This window comes from Dermacentor variabilis, chromosome 5, assembly GCF_050947875.1.
Source record: "Dermacentor variabilis isolate Ectoservices chromosome 5, ASM5094787v1, whole genome shotgun sequence".
Taxonomy (NCBI): Eukaryota; Metazoa; Arthropoda; class Arachnida; order Ixodida; family Ixodidae; genus Dermacentor; species Dermacentor variabilis.
In genome coordinates, this window is record NC_134572.1 from 170,033,327 (window position 1) to 170,051,060 (window position 17,734).

At 47.4% G+C, this 17,734-nt stretch overlaps 1 protein-coding gene across 2 annotated transcripts in view; it reads left to right on the top strand.

Annotated features, from left to right (window-relative positions):
• Positions 1 to 14,308: 14,308 nt before the first annotated feature.
• Positions 14,309 to 17,734, top strand: part of LOC142583333 (uncharacterized) — a 63,596-nt gene continuing 60,170 nt past the window's right edge. The window contains exons 1-2 of one of the 2 annotated variants that reach the window (XM_075693752.1): positions 14,309 to 14,374; positions 15,305 to 15,340. In XM_075693752.1, coding sequence (XP_075549867.1) covers positions 15,329 to 15,340 — 12 coding nt within the window. In that variant the 5' untranslated portion in view covers positions 14,309 to 14,374; positions 15,305 to 15,328. Of the gene's footprint in view, positions 14,375 to 14,400; positions 14,731 to 15,304; positions 15,341 to 17,734 lie in introns of those variants that run through there. The other variant, XM_075693753.1, reaches the window with a different exon arrangement.

Consider the following 17,734-nt stretch of genomic DNA (forward strand, 5'->3'; position numbering starts at 1 on the left):
TGCGCCATCGGCATCATAGAAAGATTAAAAAGAAAAGGGGACAGCACTGAGCCTTGGGGCGTGCCGTAGCTACCTAAAGCGTATGAAAGGGATTGCTCTGTGCCTATGTGTATTGTTGCGGTACGGTTGGATAAGAAGGTACATATGTAGTCATATGTCTTTCCGCCAACCCCAATGAGATTAAGCTCTCGGAGGATGGCGGAATGTGAAACGTTATTGAAGGCGCCGTGGAGGTCCAGACTGAGAATTGCTTGCGTATCTAGACTGCTATTGGGTGTAATGATGTCATGCTTCATACGAAGCATGATATCTTGGCATGAGAGAGATTTTCGAAAACCTACCATTTCTGATGGATAAAGATTGTTGTCCTCCATGTATTTACTGAGTCGGTTGAGGATGACGTGCTCGAGTGTTTTACCTAGACAAGAGGTTAGTGATATAGGCCTGAGATTAGAAGTGTTGAGGGGTTTGTTTGGCTTTGGGATAAAAATTACCCTGGCATCTTTCCACGAACTAGGGAGGGTGCCAGTGTCAAAGCAGTGATTGAAGTATGCCGTGATGGCTGTGACAGAGTTGTCGTCTAGATTGCGGAGTATTTTATTGTTAATAAGGTCGGGGCCTGGTGCTGACATTGTGCGCAGGGTGGCGAGGGCATGGCGAACCTCTGCTTCCGTGATAGCGGCGCTAAGTAGGTCGTTGGGTTCGCCAGTATATTTTGGCATGTCATACTTCTGAGCGGGAGGCAGATGTTTATGGCGGAGGTCGTCGAAGAATCCGTTGAGATTGTTTTTGTGTGCATGTAGCAGTTTGTTTATGCTATGGTTGTGGTGTGTGCGCGATGTGGTAGGGTCTAATAAGTGTCGCAAGAGTTGCCATGTGCGCTTGTTATCGAGGTTGTCATGCATGCTTTCACATACCTGGCCCCACTGCTGGCAGGCCAGTTGTGTGGCGTACTCCTGGATCTGGAGGTCTAATTTGGCAATTCTGAGTCTTAGTTTTCGGTTGAACCGTTGCCTCTTCCACCGTTTGAGAAGAGACTGTTTGGCTTCCCACATGTGTAGAAGCTTGGAATCAACCGTAGTGAGAGCGGTTTCGGGGGGCAGAGTGGTAGTGTGCGTCTGGGCGTCTGCGTGTAGTTGCTGAACCCATTCTGAAATGTCTTGAATGTTTGTGGGAGCTGATATCTGGCGGGCCTCTCGAAAATTGTCCCAATTGGTAAGGCTGAGGCGTTTGGGTGCAAAGGGTTTGTGTTTGAATTGTAGTGTGATGGTAATGATGTAATGGTCGCTGCCGAGGTTAACTTGTGAGTTGTGCCATGTGACGTGTTGGATTCTGTGTGTAAGCGTAAGATCGGGGGAGGTGTCCTTAGCTACGCTATTGCCTAGCCTGGTTGGTGCATCGATGTCGTTATGTAATGTGAGTCTGTGGTCTTGTATGTGGATCCATAGGGCTCTGCCCTTAGGAGTAGAAACGGAGTGACCCCACAAATGGTTGGGTGCGTTGAAATCTCCAAGGATTAGGAGGGGGTGGTGGGTGGCAGCGGCAATAGCTTGAGCGAAAAGGGAGTCAAAGCGGTGATGTTTGTCTTGTGGACGACTATAGATATTGAGAATGTAAAGGCCAGGAGCATTATTCTTGCGAGGAATAATTTCTAGAAAATCGTGCTCTATATCGACACTGTCGAATTGGGAGTGATTGGCAGTGAGGTGCTTTTGCATAAGAATTGCCGTATCGGGCCGGGAGACCTTATTGTTCTGATAGACATTATAACCTGGGAAGCTGATTAGTCCGTGAGTTTCCTGAAGCGCAATGACAGCTGGGAGATTAGAAGAGGAGGCTAGAAACTGCTGGAGGTGTGCTTTCTTTTTTCGAAACCCCCTACAGTTCCACTGCCACACTTCAAACTCGGAGCGGGTCGGGTTATTGGCCATTGTTAAGCGGAGCTGGTGGGGAGGCGGATCGAGCAGGTGCAACTATGTTAGGATGATTCGCGGTGACTCCAGCTATCCAACTTGTAGTTTGTTGGATGTGTGCTTGTACGAATTCAATAAATTTGTCGAGCTTTTCATTCCTGGCTGTGTAATCTGTATTGATTTTTTCAATTGCAGTGAGTATATTATGGAATTTAGTCTCTAAAGCGGTTAGTCTGTCGTTATAATTTAAGATTGTCTCGTCTAGGGTGTCCTCTGATCGCGGAGTGCTCGGAGTTTTACGTTTGCTGGGGGGAGGGTGAGGCGGTTCCCGTTCAGTGGAGGGGCTAGTGTCCATGGGGCGGTGTGAAGAGGTTTCAGATAGGGCTGATGGATGATGAGTCGAAAGGGTCGTGTTAGAGAGAGGGGCTTCAGAGGTTGAAGTAGAGGGGTGACGAGATTGGAGTTCTAATTTAAGTCTTTGAATTTCGGCTTTTAGAATAGTATTTTCTTCAAGGAGGGATTCGTTATTAGCAGTCTGGTTTGAGGAGCAGCTGGAAGAGGCTACCTTAGCCCAGCTTACCTGGGGTGGGTTGCGCGAGGAGTTGGCGAGAGTAGGGCTTGATGATAGAGCTGGCCAGGCGACGTCTTGGGTTGCATAGCCAGGCCCGCGGTCCTTGCTTTTGCTCCGACTTCTTCGCCGGCTTGAGTCGCGAGTGCGGTCGAGACTGGGAGTTCGGTTGGTGGTTGAAGTGTCTTGTTTGTGCCTGGGACGTTTACGGCGCGGTTTGAACCTTTGTTTGCACAGTGAGGAGCCGGTTTGATGGTTTCCGTTGCACACAACACATATCGGGTCACATTCGTGGTCCATGGGTGCGTCTTTCATTCCACACTTGGGGCAGAGTGTGTCCGTGGCATTAGTGCAGACGTCCTGGCGATGACCAATCCCGCGGCATCGGGTGCAGGCTTCTACCTTCTGTCTGAAGGGGCGGCATCGAAGTGAACAGCCGTCGTAGTTGACGTAGAAAGGGATGATTTCGCCTTGGAATATGACCATGATGGTTTCAGTATTGCCCAGGCGTCGTGCACCCCCAATAATCAATGTTGGGTTGCATCTGCGGAGGGTTGAGGCGATGTCATCTTCCGAGTAATCTGGGGGCAAGTGAATGCATCCTCTGCAGGTATCGATGGGATCGGCCACATGGGTGGCGACTTCGTAAGGGTTACCATTGAATTGCAGACTCTGGATGTTGTGGTAGAGATCTGCACGTCCCATGTCTGGTGTGCTGATTAGAACGGTATTGTTGATGGTGTTGACACGAATTTGGTCAGAACTGGTGCGGTCGGTGATGGGGAGCCCGGCAGCCTTGAGGATGACTTGTCTGAGGATGCATGCATGGATTCCAGCGCAGTTGAGGCCCCCACGAACTCTTAGGATGATTTTATAATCGCTGCGCGGCAGCGGCGGGGGCTTCGGTTCTGCTCTTGATTGAGTCCTATGAGCCACTGTGGGGTATGCTGGTGGCGAAGGATGCTGACGCTGTTTCGAGAGGTTATTGTGGATCTCGCGCCAGGTGCGCGCGCCATCGCGCTCCGTCCCTGCGCCCATGCTAGGCGGAGCTAGGCCCAGCAGCGAGACAGTCAGCCGAGAGCCCTAAAAAGGGCTGCGGCTCGCGTAAGGGACGTCGGAGTTGCTAAAGGAACTGTCAAGAAGTGCCGATAACACTCACATAGGTCCAGGCAGGAAATCAGGCTCTTGAAGCGATTGGGTAGGCACAAATAGGAAAAATGCAGGAGCCGAGGCAAAATGCGACCGCTCGCATTTGCTCACTAAAAATATGTTGCAAATTGTGGCTCTGGAAAACATAGACCAATTCCACGAGTTCGATGCTTGAAAGCAGTACAAAAGCGCTTCTAGTGAATGCGGTGTTGCCTTAGAAACGTGCCGTAGAAAGTTATACTGCGGTGTATATCGGTAATTATGAGCATGTAACTTACAGAAGTCGCATTTACACGAGTAGCGAAGTACGTTTCCGCAACATTTCTTCTGTGCTTACCGCACACGCAGAGCCATCTTGCGGCAAACACAGAAGACCCCCTCCTCTCAATGTACGGCACTGCCCCGACAGATGGCGCGCCACGCGCGCATTGGGTAAAGCCCCTCAATTTTTCAAAAGTAGCGCCATTCTTAGATCTTTCCGCCACCCCGCTCACCCTGACGCTTCCTCCTCCACGCCTCCTGTCTCCCCAGCCTCCTCCGCTCCCCCATTGGCCAATCTGTGTCACGTGGAAGGAGGCGCCGCGCTTTTGTAGATTTTTTTCTTTCCAGAGCGGAACAGGCGCCGCGCTTTTGTATATTTTTTCTTTCCAGCGCGCTCCGACCTCCATTGTTGGGCCTGCGCGACGAAAGTACGGCAGGCGGACTGACGGAGTGCTTTAGCGTAATACAATGTGTAGGGCCGAGAACTTAATTGAGATGGCATGCTGCTGCGCCTCCGGTTGCCGCAACAGACACAGCGAGGGCAAAAAGCTTTTTGCTTTGCCGTCCGGCGGGCGCAACGCAAAAAGAAGTGTGGATTCGCAGGATCAGGCGGGCTGACTTCGAGGAAGTGGCAAAGAACGCACGGCTTAGTGAAGTAAGGGCCACGGCTACTCACAACCTCTTATTGCGAGCCTAGTTCACGCCTTCCGCTTCGAAAAAGTGTGTGTTCATGCTCTGTGCGGTTTTTAGTGCGTTGTTTGAGTTTTTTTTTTTTTTCGAATGTGCTCTCTTTGTTTCATGTAGTTTCGTCTTGCGGTGAAATGCACGCATTCTCGACGCTTTTGCAAGGCTCAATATGACTTACGATGCAGTCTTTTAGCTTCGAATGTACGCCCGCATGTATTGATTTGGTTTGTGGTGATTAACGTTTTTAATGTCCCGAAGCGACTAAAGCTCTGATGAAGGTCGTAGTGCATGGCTCCGGATAACTTTAGCTAGGTCGCCAGGGGATGTTTAACGTGGACTTTGATCGTAGAGTCGTACGTGGGCCGGTAATTTCCTCGTTGGTGTTTCATAATTCTCGCGCGGGCGCGGTAGCGCTGCTTTAGAAGTTGGCGCCTCAGCGCGATTTTATTTCTTCAATATATTTTAACGTGTCATTATTTCGTACTATTGACGGCGCCTCCAGGGCACCAAAGCTGCAACGGGAGCACCAAAGCTAGAACCAGGGCTGGATGGGGCTCGCCAAAGCCTGTGCATGCCAAGGGAGTATATGATAGGCTATGCGGACAGCCGATTTTTGTATGCGAACACTCCCTGCGCCGCCTGCTTTATTGTAATGTCACGTGCTCTTCAGAGGCCTCCGTTAGCCGTTACGTGTGCCCTCCTGGAGAAGTACTTGTAAAAAAAAAACAATCTATCGTCACGATTACCAAAGCACCCCGCAATGAAAAAAGCGGCCCTGTTGCCAGGCATCGCTGACCGCAGACAGTCGGAATCTCTCACGCGCCGGCCGAACAAAAGTATCCTGCAGGTACGTAAATGAACCTACGAAACCACGTACACATACTTTTACGCTGTCAAAACCTGAAACTTCGGTAATTACGCGCGTGTGTGAGCACGCCGCGTGCTTGCGTCGTGTTTCAGCAACACGAACTTTCAACGTGCGCGCACTTTACGCCTTAAATAAGCCTTGAATAATAGTCCTTTTCTCCATTTCTTCCACAATTCCAACACTGCATTTTTAAGGCCAGTTACCGACTGACGAAGTAACATCTGTATCGAAAAAACTGCTCCGCAGGGCTCGAACAATCTTTTCCGCGGATTTCTTCCCGTTGCGTGTTAGCCGTCGTCTGCTACGGCAGGCCCACCACCGGCGGCGCCACCGTCGAGGCCGCGCCGAGCGGAGGAGGAGGGAAGTGAATGGCGCTACTTTGGGAGATTAAGGGGCTTTAGCATTGGGGCTGTGCGCGGACCGGTGCCAGGCGCGTCGCTGCCCCGACTCCCTCTCCCCTGACGACGCTTCGCCGTTCTCCCACACGGGTTGCAGAATCAAGCGCCGTTCCTTTCTTTAGATTACTATCTATCTATCTCTCTGCCCGTGCCGATCACGACGTTCGGCTGGCGTAGATCGTTTCCCCCTCCGAGACACCGAGTTCTTTGGTTCGTTTCGTTTGCTCAGGGGCACGCTTCGTTACCGCGCCGAACACAGCGTTGTTCGACGCTCACCGCGTCCGATGCGGGGCGCCTCGTAAGTGATCGCTGCACCGTAGCGGATTGTCTTACACCCCTTGGCGGGTCGACGGGAACGCTGTCGCGTTCCACTCTTGAAGGCGAAGCTTAAGCGTCCTCCAATTTTTTTTTTGAACTCACGACGCATTCACGGACAACTTTTAAGAGTTAAAGGGACACTAAAGGTTACCAGAAACTCAAGTTAAAGTGGTAGAGCAATGTTCTAGAACGTCTAAGGCGTCAATATAATCGCGAACAGAGCTTTAGTAACCGAGAAATTGAGGTAAATGCATGACACGATTTGAGACCCCCCAGCGACATTCCGGTACTAGCCCGATGACGAAAGGTCTCCTCATAATTTGTGTTACTAATACTCAACTACTCGTATTAAAAATATCATTTCATTCGATTATAAGCCGGAAAAAATGCTACTTGTCTACGTCTATTCGATTCTAGAAAAAAATAACATTTTGACGTTACCCTTCAGTAATATGGGTGTTCGAAAGGTTTCGTTTTCGCTCGACTCTGCGCCGCGCACGCTTTGGAGTTTCAGTAGTTTCGTTATCGCGTCGTGCTGTGAGGGTTCTGCTCGCGAAACTTTCATTTGGAACAAGCAGCGAGAATGCCACGTCCATGTGATGTCGTGGGAAGCCCTCGTTGCTTTCCCGCTCCGGAGAGCCGGTGTCGAGGCCGCCGTCGTAGTACGCAACGACGCCGGCAGTGCGAGCCCTCAGAAGCAGGTCGCGCTCGTCGGTGCTCAAATCGCTGAAGTTGAGCCCACCATCGCGAGCCAATCTGTCGGTGTCAGGGTCCATTGCGACGAGCGTCGAAGTTAGCGTCATAGAATGAAGTACCAGCTTATGGGCGTCTTGCGCTGGAGTGTGAGGTATAGTAGCGGCGCCTGGTGGCGGTGCGGGAAACGACATCTGGGTCGTGCCAGCTTGGGTCGTATTGAGCCCTGGCTGTGGCGAAGCACGTTTCTAGGCCGAGTTTTGCGTCGATTCGCACATTTTTATGCCCTGTTGCGAGTGCGAAAAGGCTCGTCGCTTCTCATAGACCACGCCGACCACGCTGCGAGCTCGCTGCAGCCTATAGTTTAACGAAAACGGACTCTCCGTGTGCCGTGGGACGTAACGTGGGACGTAATTCGTTTCTCCTTCCGCTAGCCACCATACTCCCGCTTTCGCTCTGCTGTCGGCTCTGTCTTGGCTCTGTTTCTGGCCGCGCGTTCGCGTTTTGCGCAGAAAAGCCGTAGCGCCGTCTGCGGACGCCGTTCTACTCGCCGATGGCGCAACGTCACTATGAGACCATGATGTCAGTTCTCCTCGATCGGAGGGCGGGCGATTTGAACTGCGCTAGAGGTACGCGGACGCTTCAGAACGCATTTTCTCTTAAAATAAGTCTCTCCTTGGCACGAAACAAGCGTTTCGAGGTTTCTGGGATGGTATTTCAACAGTCCACGTTGACTTAATAGTAACCTTTAGTGTCCCTTTAAAATTAGTGGTAATTGTTCTGCTGTCGAACGTAACGGATGTTTCCAGCTTCTAAAGGGCGCAGAAGTGAAGTTTAGAACGTATATACCAGGAAACTCTTGTGTACTCTATAACTCTATAAACAATGGGACTTATAATAATGTGCAAGATCTGTGCGGTTTGCACTGTCTAAAAAAGGCTATAGGAGCGGCTATGTAACGCTACATTATAGAGAGTAGCGGACTACACGCACCGACATTTTTGCAGGCTCGGGCAGTCAACTTTTGCAACCGAGTGACTGACCAAAGCCTTGTGACGTCACTGTCACTGTGCACGTAAAAATCATCAACTAGGCAAGCAGTTCATGACAACACAGCCTTGCTCTAGAGCGAGGCTGAAGACTACCAGCGCCGAGCAATCCGCCTGGCCGTTGAAGCCGTGAAGACTCACCATCCTCAAAGCGCGGTGACTGCTTCGCCCTCCCCCTCTACCTGCCTGTAGAGTAAGAGACGGGTACCCCAGTTCGATGGAATAATAAAGTTTTCAATCAATCAATCAATCATCACAACCACCAGTCAACCGTAGAGTGGCAGACGAACAGGTTATAAAAGCGACACCAACGGCCAACGGTTGAACGAAAGTGGGCGCAAGCGGCTCCCATAGAAGCCGGATATCTGGGCAGGTCTGGAGTTCCAGTAGGAGGATTAAAGTTTACCAGGGAATTTCCTCAGCGACTCGTAATTCAGTTTCTGGACATTTCCTTGGTTTTCGAACAAAATCACGTTTGTTGGCAGTACTCCACAAGATCTTCGAAGCCGTTGTTAAACTTTCAGTCCAAGCATTCCAAAGTAGTCAAAATGAGAGCTAGTTTTAATGAACGGGTCTGGCGCCTATTAGAAGCAGGTGCGAACGGGATGAGATAACGTTATCGCATTCCACTCTTGAAGGCGAAGCTTAAGCGTCCTCCAAATTTTTTTTTTCGCACCGTGACGACGGCAGAGAGTCTTTATATGGAAACACATGCTGCACCGAAAGAAAGAATGCCCCACAGATAAGTCCGACGTATGTGAATGTCATGTTGAGGACGACGATCTATATTTTAATTCTTGAGAACAAATCCATATTGATTCCTCACTGGAAACATGGACGCTTGTTCACGGCACGTCGCCACGACTTATAGTTATTCCCGGTCTTCGCGAACACATCTCGAAGCCAATAAATGTGATGCAAAAGCGAAGTTCACCAACAGAAGCAGCTCGATCGAGTGTTGGAAGGCACTACGGCGGAAGCTTGCAGGGATGCACTTCATGCAGGTGGCAAACCAATTGTACATGAAATGGTGTTGCGCTTGCCTTCGAAATATGCACTACTGTGTTCGAGAAGCTCGCGGCCGTGATCTTGCCTTCTGTACTCTGAAAGATTTAATTTATTGAAGATGACGCTATGCAGCAGCGGTATGGGAATCATTTTACGTGAATTCAGCAACCAGTTCTTAGGTTGAATCTTTTGAATTATGGAAAGTATTGTCATTGAAGAGTATCGCACCTAATTTTCTGCTTGAAAAGCTGCAACAAAATCCACAAAATGCTATTTCGAGCGGCTATACTACCTTCAAAATCATAATTGAAATCATCCTTAGAGAAGCAGACGGCTTGACAATTAAGCACGGCCCGGTGTGCATAACATCAAGCCAAAGTAGAACAGCGACATACAAGATCATATGTGCACCACAAACAGTGTAGTGCAGTACTTGGAAAAGCTTGTGAGCGTTATGTGTTGCAGAGGCAACTTTGTTCCGAGCAAGCCTCCAAACACAACCCTCAAGCGACTACAGAAACATAAGTATGGGCAATACGATGAAGAATAATGCCTGAAGCTTCAAATGAACGTGATGCTGTACAGGCCAGTTGGTGCAAACGACGCATCGCAACAGGAGCAGACGACGCGTGGCGCGTGAAGGAAGACGCGACTGCAGCGCCTGTAGTTCCCGGGACAGCCGCTGCGGCCACGTCGGCCAGTGGGAGCTGGAAAACTGAAGTACGTCACGGAACGTTGACTGGGGGCGGCATTGTATTTAGAACGTCGAGTGTTCTGTCACGGCCGCTCAACGTTCCATTGAGCGGCCGTGGTTCTATTGTGAAGAGCTGCTTGCATAGTTGATGGTTTTTGCTGGTTTTCGCTAACACAGTGACAATGATGTCACAAGGCAGGCTTTGATCGGTCGCTTGGCTCCAAAAGTTTACTGCCCGTACCTGAAAAACGCCAGTGCATGCAATCCGCTGCTCTCTAAACCAGCGTTAAATAGTCGCTCCTATTGTCTTTTTGACGCAGTAGCAAACCGCACAGTTCTTGCGCATTAAGTCACATTGTTTATGGAGTTCACAAATTTCACAACAGTTTCATTGTATACATTGTAAAGATCGCTTCTGCGCTTTTTTAGAAACTGGGTTACCACCGTAACGATCGACGACAGAACCATTACCGCTCATTTAATTTAACTCTTAATTGATGGTCGTAAATGTGTCGTGAGTTCAGAAAGCTAATTACGCATACAAGTTCACTGCGTACATATCTGTCGCACCACCGTTATGCTGCCGCCGTACTACGCAGAAAAGCTAGCTTTGCAATTTGAAAAAAGTTCCGTGATACAAGGCCTGCAGTGTAGCACGTTTTAAAACACCGGGATCGCTTTTGCAAGCTTTCAGCTCTCCTAGGCATCAAACAACATTTTTAAAAGGCTATGCTCACCTTTACTTGAAACAGACTCGGTCAGTTTCTTGCACACATCGCGCGCAGGAATTATTTGTGAATACTTTTACCAGACCCTCTGCCTTTCATTACGGAATACAGCAGTAAACCCTAATGTCATCTCTGACATTAAGCTATCTGTAATGAACTCATAAAAGCTAGTTTATCCTATGAATCTTCCGAAACAATTTTTTTCAATCTCTTACAGAGGCTAGGAAAGTGAAATGTATGCCGTCTCGCATTGCAGCTGCCACTTGTGCTCGTTGTTTACCTTTCTTGTACCGCTGTACTCCTCCTCTGATTTCACTATTCTAACGCAAACCATTCGCAAATTTTGTTTGCGTTTTATATTTGTGAATTTATTCATCCACCACCAATACAAGCTCTGTGTGCCTGCCGAAATGGCAGCATGAGCGTTGGAACAGATCGCGCAAGCAGACGACAGCAAATCAAATCGAATCAAACATGTTTATTTTGCAGGAAGAATACAAGATTTCCCTGCGGGAGGCAAAGACTAAAGGCGAGAAAGCCTGACGAGGTCATGGCCACCTGATCAACAAAACAGTCTACAGCAGATTACATGACTCAATATACACTTCATTAAGTACAATGCATCTGCTTCTCTACATCGGATCACATACGTATTTGTTTATACATGTATATGCCACACGCTCTATAATACATTATACATTTAAAAAAAGATACAGTGAAATGGAATCTAATAATTTTGTTTAAATTTTCGCGATTTCCAGCAAAAAAAAAAACAACAAAGAAATTCATCTCAAAATATACAAAACATAATTTGACAACATTTATGGATCGACTATGAGGTTAGTAGTCAGAAGGAATGATCTATAATTGCGCTTGAGCTTCTTGGCTTGTAATGTAAGGTCAATATACGATTCATGGAGGTTTAATAATTGCACTGCTTTATATTAAATGGCCCGTTTGCCATAGTTCGTGTGTATTTTTTTTAGTTTTTCGGCTAGAGCTTCTGAACCCATATTTCGTGGATACAGTGCTTGGGAAGGCATCCTGTAATTTGTGTTTATGTATGTGTTGCATCAACTTTAGATTAGACCCGCCGTGGTTGCTCAGTGGCTATGGTGTTGGGCTGCTGAGCACGAGGTCGCGGGATCGAATCCCGGCCACGGCGGCCGCATTTCGATGGGGGCGAAATGCGAAAACACCCGTGTGCTTAGATTTAGGTGCACGTTAAAGAACCCCAGGTGGTCAAAATTTCCGGAGTCCTCCACTACGGCGTGCCTCATAATCAGAAAGTGGTTTTGGCACGTAAAACCCCAAATATTATTAACTTTAGATTATATACTTTTTTTGCGGATAGGATTTCATGTTTGAGAAAAAGTGGTTCAGAGGCTAGGTCCTTGGTATGACCTTTATATTTATCCAGGATACGAAGCACGCGCTTCTGCAGGATTTTTAACCTATCATAATTTGTTTTAGTTGTTCCCCACACCAGCATTCCGTATAGTAGTTTCGAGTATAATAACGTATAGTAGAGTGATTTAGTTAACCACGAAGGGAGAAGGGAAGCGATTCTACTGAGACATCCTACAGAGCGAGCCAGATAAGTTAAGAGATGTTTCACGTGTGGTGTCCATGGCAGGTGTTCACGGAACCAGACTCCCAGGAATTTCTGTGTTTTTACTTGTTCGATGCGTTGGTCATTATAATAAATTATTACATTACCGCGGATGTGCTTGTTAATAGGCTTGAACATAGCAAATTTAGTTTTTTGTGTTTTTAGTTTTAGTTTATTTTTTGCTAGCCAACCTGAAAGTTTAGAGAGGTGTAGATTTGCTAAAGCTTCTACTTCATGAACAGTAGATCCTGTGAAGAACAGGCTATAACTAGCAGAAAGGGTGTTAACCGAAGGGCCAGATTTTTATTAATCATACCACGAGAAGCCAACGAACAAAGACACCAATGAAAACACACAGGAAATAACTTGTACTTGCTAATTGAATTAAAGAAATTATAAGTTAACGGCAATGAAAGTGGATGAAAAAACAACTGGCCGCAGGCGGCGAACGATCCCACGTCTTCGCATTACGCGTGCAAATCCACTTTTATTGCCATTAATTTATTATTTCTTTAAATCAATTATCAAGTGCAAGTAATTTCGCATGTGTTCCTTGGTGTGTTTGTTGGCTTCGCATGATAAGGTTATAACTAGCGCCACTCTGTCCGTACGTTCTGTCCCTAGCGGCAAAACTGTAGACCACTAGACCAGGCGTGCAGGGCAAGGGACATCTGTGGAGGTCTGGTGGAGTTCAGTAAGGAGGTCGTGCTGGCGATATGATGATCTGTGACAGCGCGCGCGATCTCGGAAGCCGCGCTGCCACTAGACCGCGGCCATGCCGCGGTTTCTCTTCCTTGAATGCTGTAATGTGCGCGCGCACTTCTTGGGCAAGCATTTGGGGACTGACCTAATGATGCTGACAAGAAAGCTAAACAAATGCCGCTAACGCCAACGTAAACACACCTGAATCAACGCGAGGTGCAAGCATGTATCGAACGAAAGCCGTGTGTGCGTCAACTAAAAAAGTATATAGGGTAAAAAGAGGGGTGACGTAGAGTGTAATGCTAAGCTGCTGGAAGTGACGCGGATTGGTTCTTGAGCTGCGGTAAAATGAGCCGAATAAAATATTTAAGCTGTCACAATCGACGGTAACCACTGCAGCGAATCATTTCATCGCGCAAGTAGCCAAGCGCATGCCTTGCATTCTACGCCACCACCTAACAGTACTGATGCGCTGAAAGGTGGCCCACGCCGAAGCGAACAACGGCCCCTCTGAATCTCACGAGCGCAGCGGTCCATGCGGGCGACCACTAGCCGCGTAAGAGGCACGAGGGAACGCGTCCAAGCGTGACCGACTGTTGCGTGCGTCGAGCTGTCAGCTTTCCTCGCAATGTCACTTCCCTGCAGCGAGCTTCCTTCTACAGGAAAACAAACCGAGCAGGGGACGGCAGCAGACTCTAACCTGCGCCGGTTATCCGCTCTATTCTAGTCTGGGTCGGCTTTCCACGCAAATTTCAAATTAAGAAGCTGTCAGGGCGTAAGTGTTCCGATGTACACTTCAGATGTCTGTCATTTGACATGGCACTGGCGCAAAAGTAAGACCCACTCGCAACCATCCGCTGCCGGTAGACCACGGCAACAGTGACCCGAAATCCGGTTTTTGTGACGAGGTTTCCACCATACCGCCGTTTAGTACGCTGCCTGCCCTACCGTACTGAAGCTCATACAGAAACGAATAAAATGTTACTGCTGCGGGATGGAGGCGGACGCGAATCCAGAGCGAACTGATATTCCGATTAATCTTCCATTTTCAAACGCATCGCTCGTCTCTTGCAGCGTCACCACCAGCTGAAGTTTCAAGTGAATGAATCCGACTATTAGAAGAATTGCGGCAATAATTGCGGGGCCAAAAATTAAGAAGGAAGAATTTTCTGATTCTCTTGAGAAAGCGACCAAGCGAACGAACATTTCGCGACACATTTAACTGCGGTGTTCGTTAACGACTGCTAGGCACATCAGGAGTCCTAAGTTGTTCGCTCAACATATTCTTAAAACCATCGGACAATTTTGTGATTCGGACGTTACGGTCCAAACAGTCGCACGGCGACAGAAACACCCAGAAAATTGACACGGCCGCGAAAGCAACGCAGGGATTTTCCTCTAGGAAGCCAGATGGTCGCCATGGTTGCTTACAACCCAGCAAGCAAAACGGCAAAACGTGGCTATGGTGGCATTGACGTGCAACTCAAAAGTACGTTTGTAAATAATTTGGCTTCAAAAATAATTCTGACCGAGTTAAATTAGAAACTTATATTTTTTTAGGAATAAAATTGTAAAATTAGAAGTAAGAAAAGGAAATTTGTTTTGCCGAAGGGGGCCTCGACTAGATGCGTGGCGGCGCTAGAGGTCACGCTATAAAGTTAACTTTTTTTTTATTATTCCTTGTTTTATTTGTTGTGTCATTATCGCGTTAGGACTCGTATATAGGGTAAGTTTGGACGCCACTGTTTTCGAAATTTCACATTAGCGCCGTAATTTCGCGACATTCGTCGGATAACGATCGTTGGTTTGCCGCGAGCAGCGGGTCAAATGTTTAGGCTTTGCACGCTCTCGTTCGCGTTAGCGGGGCTAGGTCACAGGGCGCATTGTCCGTTGGCTTCGAAGCTTCCCAGGAAACACGGTTAGGCGGGCGCGGGAGAGATGCTTTAATTTAGCACTTTGCGTCGTGTGCGCGCGATCTATTCGTATTTGTCGACGACTGTAGAACTCGAGTCCAAAGCTGCGCGAACGGCGCCTCGTTGTTTTGCACTGACGAAGCCGTGGAAGCGCCGTCGAAAGCGACCGGTAAACATCGCTGCTTCTCCCTACGGCTTTGGTGATATGGTGGAATGCCTATCCCAGCAGCCACAGTTCGGTGATGGCGGACGAGTGTTTTTTTATCATCGTTGAGAGCTTGTTCGGTTGTGATTTGCCGCTCTTGAAATTCGATTTCGATGAAGAAACCGTGCATTTCGGTCCGATTGTTGTAGCTGTATTTGCGCCGGCTCGCGTATCTCGCCAATGTTTGCAAGCCCGGGTCGCGCCAGTTTAGGAAACAAATTTTCCCCGTCTAGGCGGTTTCAGCGACGCGTTAGCCAATGCTTATTAACGCTCGACCTGTATTCTAATCAGAATTGGTGCCGATTCTGGATGTCCGCAATTGATTTCACAGAACCTTCGGGCGATACTTTTTCTAACGAGCTGCAGCTTGTACCGTGCCGTCTTAACGCGGTGTTTGCCCCTCTGTATCGCTTTGTTATTACATTGCTCGATTGCTTTCTTTCGGACACTTATTATTGCGTACCGTTGCTGTTTATTCCTTGTAAATCTTGAGTTATGTCTTGCTTACACGCTTTACTTTCTTTTGTTTTCTTTGTAGAACCGAGCCACTTTTTTATTAGCCATGGATAAAAAGGTAACGCAGCCACTTTTGTTCGTTACTTTTCGTTAATTAATTTTTGTACTTTCTTTTCTGCACATATCGTCTTTTTTGTCGCATTCTCACTATTTTCACATGTGCCTGAGCGGCTAGGTTGACATACGTGTGTCGTGGAATTCTAACTCTCTGGAGGGAAAGGAAAAAGAAAAGAAAAAGCTTGAAACATTTTAGTGTCAAATGCGTCACCGTATATCTCCATTGTGGGCAGCATTTCTTGATGCTATAGTTGGTAAGACCGCGTGGAGAATAAAGGAGGCGACCGTCTTCCGAGTTTCGCAACTCTCCCAATGTAGTTCGCACCTGCACTGCTTCTCTTAATGTGCAACACGGTTGCTTGGCCTACGTGGCTCTTGGCTTCATTGTTCAGTTAATGTGATGAATCACTACTCTACATTAGGCAAGTGTTCCACAATTAGGTAGCTTTCAATCCCCCTCTCCTTCTCTCTTTTTAGTAGCTTGTCTGAAATCCTTAATATGCTGTACTGTCACAGTGATCAGGGATTGCACACAACTAAGCATATAGCAGCTTACTTAGTGAATGTAATAGTTTGGGAAAACGTGTGTGACAGAAGCAAGTGTTTCGGTTTCAGATCTTGGTCTTTTGCTTAGAAAAAAATCTAAATGCAGTCGTTAATCATAGAGCATAAAATAGACTTCCACGGCACACCCTGAGGTTGTGACATTTTTCTTTTCACAAGCTGGTTCGCTTTTGGTTTCCCAGAGTTGGATGAAGTGCATAACATCGCAATAGTGTAGACAACTTCTGCATGGTGATCATTGAAGCTAATCATAACGTACAAGGACATTAACAAACAGTCACAGTCAGCCACAGGAACAAAAAAAGGGCTAAAGGAGCAGAAACTTCAGTGCATCTGTTAACCCCTTCAGGGATCTTGACAACCTGAGATTGTCATGAGCATTCGTTACTTTTCCACTTATGACGACCTTAACTTGTCATAAATATTTTGCCACTTTCTGCGCCACTTGTTGCATCCATAGGAAGCAGGGCTCCATTTTTTTTTTTTTGTCAAAGGGTAGATAGTGGCAGACATTCTATAATTGCTTTAATTTAATTACATTTTTTTTTCAGTACTGCAGTTATATTTCTGTGTTTGATATTATTCAGCATACTATTTCAACAAAGGGGGGGGGGGAGTATGTTTTTTGTCCTTCCTTATGAGGCAGAGGTGCTGGAAAAATCTTTAAGAGGATAATGATAGCGGGACTATAGTGATAGCTGTCCCCACCTTTGGTGCATCTCTGTTTACCTTATTGCTGTGATGACCTTATGCATAGCTTGGTCGGGAAGCAGCTTCGCCTGTTAACAGCAGCATCAAGGTTCTGGTCCATCATCATCAGCCTGGTTATGCCCACTGCAGGGCAAAGGCCTCTCCCATACTTCTCCAACTACCCCGGTCATGTACTAATTTTGGCCATGTTGTCCCTGCAAACTTCTTAATCTCATCCGCTCACCTAACATTCTGCCGCCCTCTGCTACGCTTCCCTTCCCTTGGAATCCATTCCGTAACTCTTAATGACCATCGGTTATCTTCCCTCCTCATTACGTGTCCTGCCCATGCCCATTTCTTTTTCTTGATTTCAACTAAGATATCATTAACTCGCGTTTGTTCCTTCACCCAATCTGCTTTTCTCTTATCCCTTAACGTTACACCTACCATTCTTCTTTCCATAGCTCGTTGCGTCGTCCTCAATTTAAGTAGAACCCTTTTCGTAAGCCTCCAGGTTTCTGCCCCGTACGTGAGTACTGGCAAGACACAGCTGTTATAAACTTTTCTCTTGAGGGATAATGGCAACCTGCTGTTCATGATCTGAGAATGCCTGCCAAACGCACCCCAGCCCATTCTTATTCTTCTGATTATTTCAGTCTCATGATCCGGATCCGCAGTCACTACCTGTCCTAAGTAGATGTAGTCCCTTACCACTTCCAGTGCCTCACTACCTATCGTAAACTGCTGTTCTCTTCCGAGACTGTTAAACATTAATTTAGTTTTCTGCAGATTAATTTTTAGACCCACCCTTCGACTTTGCCTCTCCCTATGCTATCCGATGCTATTCACAGCGTGTTTACAGGAGGTATTCAGAGACCTTGATTGGGAAGAATTGGGGATAAGAGTTAATGGAGAATACCTTAGTAACTTGCTATTCGCCGTTGATATTGCCTTGCTTAGTAACTCAGGGGACCAACTGCAATGCATGCTCACTGACCTGGAGAGGGTTCTGGTCCGATGGCGCTCAATCACTTTTATCCACTCTAGCTTTTTACGATGTATTAAATGTGGTACAATTTATTTGATGTGTTCTACTTCACCATAGTGTAGCAGCATTGTTTGCAAATATTGATATATTTAC